Source organism: Saccostrea echinata, unplaced genomic scaffold, assembly GCF_033153115.1.
Source record: "Saccostrea echinata isolate AGI-Se365-2 ecotype Australia unplaced genomic scaffold, CSIRO_AGI_Sech_v1 ptg000001l, whole genome shotgun sequence".
Lineage (NCBI taxonomy): Eukaryota > Metazoa > Mollusca > Bivalvia > Ostreida > Ostreidae > Saccostrea > Saccostrea echinata.
In genome coordinates, this window is record NW_026889750.1 from 3,198,435 (window position 1) to 3,208,465 (window position 10,031).

General features: G+C 31.7%; 1 protein-coding gene across 1 annotated transcript; it reads right to left on the reverse strand.

Moving 5' to 3' along the window:
• On the reverse strand, positions 1-3,941 carry LOC133179032 (uncharacterized). Its single transcript, XM_061313763.1, has 3 exons — positions 3,759-3,941; positions 553-714; positions 1-282 (listed from the first exon to the last, which is right to left on the reverse strand). Exons 1-3 carry the CDS (start codon positions 3,802-3,804, stop codon positions 5-7), a joined length of 486 nt encoding a protein of 161 aa, XP_061169747.1. The 5' UTR covers positions 3,805-3,941; the 3' UTR covers positions 1-4.
• Between the last annotated feature and the right edge of the window lie 6,090 nt (positions 3,942-10,031).

Below are 10,031 nucleotides of genomic sequence, written 5' to 3' on the forward strand. Positions count from 1 at the left end.
ACATCTATAAAAATCTTAATGTTAAAGATATGACTAAAGTAAGTATCAGTTCAGATATGGAATTATGATTTTTTTCGGAAGAACTACGGGGTTTTCCGCTAGATGGACTGGTTGTACCAGAAATGTACTTTGACTTGTCTTTGTCGTTACAGAATTCATTATCAGCGAGACATTCTGTTAAACACGTGTGCCAGTAGTTGTCAGTGGAACAGCAATTTCTGCCACAGTCCAGTGAAGCGCTTTCTCCACATCCTCTAGATATGGAACGAACTTCCAGTGTATCTGTTGTAAAATGAATTATCGAAAAGTTCAAGAATTGCAAAGAAATGTAAATAGTAAGAATATTTCATTTTGTCATTTTGAATGACAGGTTTTACAAAAGCAGTTTTTCTGTACATGTACATCATTTAAGTGAATGCAATATTACAAGGAATTATCAAATATTTAAATGAATGCAATATTACGAGGAATAATTAAATATTTAATTGGTTTACAGCACTGGTTTGCTTAGAGATTTACTTAAATTCTACTGGGGATAAATTTATATCTCACCCTTGTTGTACTGTACTCTAGTAAAACAGAAGCTATCGTTGGCACAAGGAACAGTGTTGGCGGTGGTTACGTTGAAGGGAGCGTTCACACACTCGTAATCACGCTTACCGCTGTTCTCAATGTACGTACAACTGTAACACGTCAGTCCATCGACAAAACATACTGAAAATAGAGGGAGATAAGTGTAAAGCTTAGCATAATTCAAAACTTATTAAAAATAAAGGGAGATATTGTAAATCTGCCTTATCCGCATATTAAGTATTCCACATCTCTTTCAGTAACTTCAATTTTTAAAATGTTGTATATATAATCCGGAGTGTTGTCTAATCCATCTGAAAGTGTTTGTTTTGTTTGTTTGTTCGTTGTTTAACGTCTCTCTCGAGAATTTTTCATTCGTATGGTAATGCCACCACCTATACTCGGCACTAAGGGCCATTGAGCAGTGAGGGATCTTTTTCGTACCAGCACCTACTGCGAAATGGGACCTTGGTTTATAAATACGGTCTCATTCAAAGAACCCATCTCCACGTCCCGCAATTGGATTTGAACAGCAATGGGAGTTGACGTAAGAATCAACTCCTTACACCGCGACCCTAGAGCAAACGCTCTGACCATCCACTGCACCACGCAAGCGACGTGTAATAATGGTTTAGTCTAATGATGTCTAATCTAATCTGTTCAACTTAGATAAGTGCAATTTCTTAGCATACTTAACATACTGAAAATAGAAGAAAATATTTATCTATATATAATCTACACAAAAAGCTCTCGTAACCCAGAGGTATTGCAAGCTACATGTTGCAACCCCCAGGTGCCTAAGATAAGTAAGGATCCCCTGTCGACCAGTCACATCCGCCGTGATCCCTATGTATTGATCTGGTAGACGGAGTAGTCCGTAGTCAGATTTAGAATAAAAACGAAAGCCTAACAAATGGTATCAAACATGTCAGACAAAATACGACCCAACGTTTGGTTGTACATGTATTTACGAAAGTCATTATGACGACCTTAGAGTCTGCGAAAAGCTGACTTAAAACGGGGTTGTTGAAGTCCTTGTAACTTCAACTTATTTGTCAGTAGCTTGCCTCAGTTCAAAACACTGATCATATTCAGAGCATGCTCTTGGTTTTTGAATCAGTTGGGATACATAAACACTACATACAGGTGATGTAGGGATATTGCTACAAAAAATAAGGAAAGCTGACGATGGAAAACCTGAAGTCGTCCCTTTTGTCATACAGTTTAGGTATTAGTCGGTCATTACCGTCTTAAGTCAGTAAAACACCTAAATATAAAAAGATGTGGCAGACTTCGTACTGCCTTTTATTTCGAGTTCACTGGGATATATCAAGTCGACATATGAATGAAAGAAACAATTGTTAATTGATAAAACGTCGATATATATATAAAGGTTGAATTGAAGGCCACATCAAGAGGTTTTTTTCTCATGACGAAGTTTTTGAATAAATTCTGCTTCAAATTAAAACAAAAACAGGTTAGGTAATAAAGGAACACAATTAGTGTCCATGGGAATTGTTGGAAGACCTTGTCTCCAAATAAAACATAGATATTGTCAATGAGGAACTCCGGCATCTTTTTAATATCAACTTCAAAGTACTTAAAGAATCAGAATTATTTGTAACAAAGTAATTTTGTAGATGATCAGTCACAAAATATAAAGATTTACGTGTTCCATTTTTATTGAGGAAGCAGTTGTCTATGATGTCAAAAAGTCTGCTCTTTAATTTACCTTAATTTATAGGAATTGTTGTATAAAGCAAATGTCATACATGTATGTTTTGATAATGAATATTTCGAATCGTCACAATTTTCTTCACTTTCCCAAGTATTAAAATCATTCGTCTATGAAATAATGTGCATACTCCAAAGAGGGCAAATTTCAGACAATAACAAGATGGCCTGTGTTCAAACAACAACGCACTTTCTAAAAATAGAATAATATCCGCGGGAATGTTTTTTTTTCTCATAATTTCATGCCTTTCACTAATAAATACTCTGCGCTATATACTAAGTTCACAAATTGAGCATATTACTACATATATCTATTGTACATTTTATTATTTTGTGGTTTTGATTCGCTGTCATTTATTGCATACTTCAATAAATGACCATTTTAATTCTTCAAGGAGGAGTTATGTTTTTGTATTAATTATGGTTGGAAAGGCAAGCAGACATAAATATCTATCAGAAGCATATCCCACGCCTGCTTCTCCGAAGTTCTTTATGCGCTTGCTTAAAAGTTTAAAAACTTTAAAAAAAAAAAAAAAAAGCTAGACTAGTTGAAGTCTGAGAATTATTTCATTTTGTTTATTTCTCATTAACATGCGGTATATAAACATATTTATATACAAATAAAAAACATGGTCAAATAGGGAAGAGTAATAAAACAAAACTTTACTTAAAGAGGCTGGGGGGTTGTGGCCATTTTTAGACTATATTGATCTCCTTTAGAAGAAGAGCTCCATATGAAGATATAGAAAATGATCAAATTTTAAAACTAAAATTTTTGAAATTTTTCTTTGCCAAATGATAGTTGACAGCTTAAGATATCATATCTAAAAAATTAAGTTAAATCTGGTGGTTAATTTGTGGTTAATTTGTTGACCCCCCCCCCCCCCCAGCCTCCTTAAAACAGACCAACATTTTTTAATGAACAAATAAAAGACGTGTTTTATAATGAATGAAGATCTGTGCTATATATAAGAATAACAGCATGTCATATAAATGTCCTGATTTAACAAGAAATGACGAGAGTCTTAAAATAAATTCGTTGCTCTCGTGACGAATGACATTAACGAGCCAAGGGCAAAGCACTCCTTTAAAGGTAAACTCAGTTAAATAACACAGATGCATGTTATGTCTAAGATTACTTCTGTATCACGCATTTTCGATTTAACTTAGAATAATTATAAACACAAGTGAACGTATTTCTAAGAAAATAATTGTACATGCATACACGTATATACATACATGTACATTGTTACCTTCAAATATATTGAATAAATTATGAAATTTCCCAAATCAATTAATACACAACACTTGCACTTCGTATTTAATGAAACGTGTGGAATATTGTTATTTTTTTTTTCTAGATTTAGTAGTTATTATGTACTTTGTAAAGCTAGCGGATTACAACACATCGTATACTTTGTTCTATCTCACATTACGGAGCGTATTATACTTACAAAGAGAATGAGAAAATAAAAATCCAATCATAAATCCGTAATCCATATTCTGTTTGATATACACCAACACTACAATGATTCATAAAGATATTTGATTATTATCGAAAATAACAAACATTTTCAGCCTTAGGCAAAATACATAGAGACAACACAGACAAGTATATTTAGACTGTCAAATACGTGGAATTCTCAGTTGTAGAACAGCTGTAATTCAGTCAAGCATAAAGAACAGGAAGTATAATGAACGTCCATTGTTTTGGGTGTGTTCTCACGTTTCACCAATTGTTTGTACTGTATGGAAGAAAGATAAAGCTGACAAAAGTGTGTTGGTTTATAAAAATAATATTAGTTACAGCAACAAGTAGGTCTGATGCGTAAAATTTTGTCTTAATGGAAATTAATAATTTTCTATCGAAATGACCTATCCTTGATAGGTGAATTAAAAACTTGACTAAATTAATTCGCCTCAATCTTCGAATGAACATGTAAACCTTTTAATGGTAACCGCTTTTTTCTTTATACATATTTGATATATTTTATTTTTTTAGCATTGTAATAGTTGTTAAATTTCAATAAATTTTCTTTTAATGTAGATAAGAAAAGCTTAAAGGTGAAAAGAAATCCCCACGTATACTTGTGATTTTAAAAATCCTCTCGCAAAGACAAAAAAAGAGAAGAAACTATAAACATAAAATTAACTGTTTTCAAGGTACCCAGGGAAGTAATGTTTAAATATTCTAAGATTAACAAATGTAATTTAAAAACATTCTACTAAAACTTTTATCATCAACAATTTTCCTCTTTTAGTTGCAGCAACGTATCAGATAGTCTTCATTGTATACATACATACAAGTGTGTCTGTATTTCATTAAAGAAAAAACCTAATAAATGTATTTATGTATTAATGTATGTCTGTATTTTATTAAAAAAAACTATATTAACTGCATGTCTGTATTTCATAAAAAGCTTATAAACGTACGTCTGTATTTCATAAAAAGGCATAAATGAAGCACATTGATAGCCATTGATGATGATGCAACGTTTACTAATCATAAAATCGATCATTACTCATAACGCCATCAACCAATAATGATAACATGTTTTAAAAGAAGGCATATACATGCCCTTTCATCAGATGATATAAAAGGCAGTCTTTTAACCTTGGAAACTATAGTTACCAGGCCCGTAGGAAGCAATTTTAGTTGGGGGGGGGGGGCACAGCCATACATTTTTCAGTTGAACAGTTGAGGGGGCACTACCAAAATTTTTCTGACAAGCAAAAAAAAAAAAAAAAGGTCATCAGCCGTTTTTATTGAGGGGGCACAACCGTATATTATCTATGTTTACTATAGTAATCTATATATCGGGAAAATTATCATGGTTACATTTAGCATTCACTCATCGTATGTAAAACAGAGTACGCAAATGATCTGAACTTATAGCATCCATAAGATACTAGTATTAGAACTTTTTTTTGAAGATTGTAAGTCAAAGTGTGACTAGAAGTACTGTTATGATCCAGGAGTATCATTACTATGCTTTCGTATTAAATGTCACATGACAGGAAGTGTAAACTACATCATTTTGTTTAACTTTATGTTCAAATATGTCTCTCAAAGATATTCTGTAATTTTCTAAAGTTTACATAATCGCAGTCCTATGTGATTTTTTTTTCTAAATGACGTGTAATTTGGGACCTTTTAAAACTCGTTATCTTTTAATTTCTTCAAATAGAACTTACCCGAACTTTTTAGAAAGAATCCCTTATTTAAGATCATATAGTGTGTTTAAATGAATGCCAGGTCTCTTCCAAAGAAATTAATTGATAAATCGTGAAAAAATCTAACAATTTCAAAAATGTAAATCTTAAAATAAATTCTAAATAGCAAAATTATGTTTCACTGACTATAGACAATAAGGGCTAATTAACAACTAAATTGTATGACAAACAATATATGACCAGTTTTTCCATCGTCAACTTTCCTTATTTATTTAGTGATATTCCGCTATCACCAGCATATGTTGTTAATATCTCCCAACTTATTCGATACTCAAGAGCATGCTCTGAGTACTAACAATTTTTAAAAACGAGGCATAATACTGACAAGTTGATGATGAGTTGATGTTACAGGGATTTCAACAACCTCGTTTAAAGTAAGCATTTTGTAAATTCTCTGGTCGTAATAATGGAATGTTCCGTTTACCTGATCAATACATAGGGCTCACGGCGTGTTTGACCGATCAAAGGAGGATACTTACTCCTCCTAGGTACCTGGGGGTCGTAACATGTAGCTTGCTAAGTTTGTAACTTAAGTAGGGTAATAAGTACGTTTTAGGTGCAATCTTAAGACCTGCCTAAGTACTACTTAAGTATGTCTTAATTCTTAAACTATAACATAAAACGGACTTAGCTTGGTCAAAAGGAAATCATTATATAAAGTTAACTCTCCTTGTGTCATCTTTTTGGCTCTATATACATGTATAGTTGTACATGATTTATTCCTAACTGCAAGCATTTGTTTAAGGGACAAGAACGTCTTTTGGTTGCTTGTGGAGAAGGTAACAATGAAGTTGATTCCAGTGTGCATCTATATTCAGACCATTATCATGGACAACTTCAACAGATAAAAGAACTGCAGAATATTACTAAATTACTTGTTCACCTTTTGATTAAGGAACCCATCTTCCCATATTTAGTCTTAAGTGGCTTTATGGTCAATACTCTTTGTCGTTATGGATGTTGACGACAGCTAAGATAATTACATGTACCACAGAAAATTCATAAAATCCGCATTTCTGCTGATTTTTCGATTCAGAAAAACGTTCAACCCACGGCTGGAATTTTTCTTCTTTGCCAAAGATATGAAAATTATGAAGGGATCTTGCGGAGAAGAGGAGGGGTAAGGTCCCCTTAAAATTTTTAGAGTGAATAAATCTACGTAAGAAGTATCTTTAAAAGTCCCCTCCTTTCAAAAAGAAGGATGCTGCGTTCGTTTTTATGTTTTCATTTTTAGGGGTTTTTTTTCTTTTCGGTTTTTTCCTGATTTAGGTTTTCTCTTTAGAATGGGTATGGAAACCACGCTCCTAGGAAATATTCCTGGATCCACCCAGATGATTCTTCCGAACACTGCAAAATCTAAAACTACAGATTTAATTTCATGTATGCGTAAAGGAAAATTAAATCAAATGTAAATTGGTAGATCTCTCCATCAAAATAATTAGTGAGCTTAAGCAGTATATAGCATACATAAAGTTAACAGAAATGCATGTGTGGTTCATGCAGTTCAGCATATTTCATCTTTTTGTCGATAGATGTTCTGTACGGAAATTCTAACATTTGTAATAACGAATTAAATTCGCTTAAACAAATTCTATAATTTGCTATATTAAAGTCGTCTAATCAAATTCGACGATTATGGCCTGTAGAAAAGAATTTGTGAATATGTTTTAACGAATTCAGCAGATTTTTTTAATGAAAATTAAAATCGTTATAACGAATTTAATTCGCCAACACACATTTTAGAATCCCTTAAACGAATTTAATTCGTTATAATAATTTTTTCAATTCGTTATAACGAATTCAAGAATTGAAATTCGTTATAACGAATTCAAGAAATTCGTTATAACGAATCCAAGAAATTCGTTATAACGAATTCAAGAAATTCGTAATAACAAATTTAATTCGTTATAACGAATTCAAAACATTGTTATGACGAATCAAATTCGTTACACAAATTCGCCAATTCGTTACATCAAATTAAAAAATATTTTTTGATAGGTGCTAATTGGGCTTCCATAGTTCTGGGCCCCAAGACGATAAATTGAGAAAGACAAGTTTTACGTCACTGCCTTTAGCTACTGTGAAATTGCTAATTTTCGTTGCTCTGTGATATGAAGAGACTCACAAATTCATGTTCACTACAAAATTATAAAATTTCAAACTATTATATGTTTCTTCTTCAGCCACGAAATCGAATCCTCACGACAAACAAGGTCATTATAATGACCATATAATGAACAAAATACTGACTTCAAAGGATATTGTGGATAGCCCTGTGACATCAACCTATTTTTCAGTAACCCGATTTAAAATTGATCGTATTCAGAACATGCTCTTGCCTACCGAATAAGTTGGAAAATATAGACACCAAATGGTGATAGTTGAATATTACTACATAAAAAAAAAATGGTCATCCCATTTATCATTTATTTTAGATGTCGGTTTTATTAAGTTTACAGTCAGTAAAACACCCAAATATGAACATATTTAACAGACTTTGTGATGCCTTATCTTTCTAGTTTACTGGTATATTATTCGACATACGAAGTAAGAATTGTTAATTGATAAAACGTCAAACGGCTAATGCCACAACAAGATTTTTTTTTTCCATCACAAGTTTTATTTCTAAAATTCGACTCCATAAGAATATGAACAGATTGGTAAATAAAGGATTACAATAAGGTGCATTGGAATTCCGACGTATTGATGGAAGACCTGGTCTCCAAACACTAAATAGAAATTGTCAATGAGGAACTCAATTTAACTGATCATTTTCAGAGTAAAATTTGAATTTTTAACAAGGATTTTATCTTTAACAACATGAAAATTTCCGTGTTTCATTTAGAGAAACAGTTGTCTATAAGGTCAAAAAGCCTTATAAAGAATCGTTGTACATGTATAATTGATGAAAATTCATTCCGGTACGTTTTGATGTTTGCTTTTTTGGGAAAAATGTCTAATCTACTTCGAATTTCCATATTTACCATAATGTATATGTTTTACATGTCAGTATGAAGTATTTAAATACGAATGTATAATTATGTAATTAAAAATATTTTATATTTGACCTTTATTACATGTTATATGTATACATGTATTACCAAAGAATATATCTCACATTCTTGATAAACCTATTTACATGACCATAATGATCCCTTCGTTTGTCTCTGTTAGTAAACATTCACATATTTAAGAAATTCATATCTACAATCATATAATAAAATCGTATTATATTCAGCTACAATAGTATTGATACACATAGAAACTTAGTGTATCAGACTTTGAGGTTGTCCTAATGTCGGGAAAAATTAATCAAGTAATAACCTCTCAGTACTTATACATACAATGTATGTCAAATATATGTATTTAATCGCCCAAGTCATCGCTTTTGAACAGGTTTAGCCTAATTATTGAAGAAATCTATTTTTGTACGTCTCTGTTTCCGTACCTTGAAATCATGTTTCATTATGTAAACTTCTGAAATGGCCTTATGTTTGTGAAGCAATTGAAAATTACTAACAGTGATCTAGACCTGCACAGGAACCGTTTACTTCAGCATGGTGCATACACGTGATATAAATTGCAGGTAATACAATGTAGATGTCCCTTTAGTTGATGTTTTATAAGTTTTCACATTAGGCACACTGTACATGTATTTAAATTAGATTTCTGGAATATGTTCCGTTCAATAGACAAATAACTCGTCAGTCAGAAAGGCAATGGTATCATTAAACCGACGGAGGAAATAATTTTCATTAAGGGTAAAAATGTTTTCAATCAATTAGCAAAATATCATAAACATAAAATAGGTTAGAGAATATTGCTACCTGCATGTATTTTTTTTTTTTTGTACAATTTTGCTTGCTGTCTTTTCTATTTAGAAACTCTAACCTTTGCCATAATCATAGTTATCTACATGTATTGTGTACATTTTTGCTTTCTTTTCTATCTAGAAACGCTACCATTTGCCATAATTATACAGCAACCATTTAAAGAAACACATGGAATCAATAAAGAACAGACTGCATTATAGAGAAGATGGTGTGAAATTGTTATAAACTTTATTAGTGTGAGGTGCTAAGAAATGACATGAAAGACAGAAAATGTTGCTAAAGGTACTTTTTTGAAAGGGCTGCAATAATAATATTACAAAATATATGTACATACAAAGTAAGTAAGTAAATTAGTAAATAAATTATTTATTATAGTGACAATTGTATTGATACAATTATACAACGTATTTTACAACAATAAACCAAGTTTCTTACACCCGTCCGAAAGGACCTATAGATATGTCACTGTTAATATTTCGGCAATATATATAGGCACATAATTGAAGATAAGAAAGATATTAAAATGTTCTTTTTGTGAAGTTTTGAAGGGATTTAAAAGCATCAAATATATAATTAACAAATTGTCTAGTAAATTTACATAAGATATGTGAAAAGAATGTATTTACATGTAATAAGTAAATTACATAACTTTTGACATAT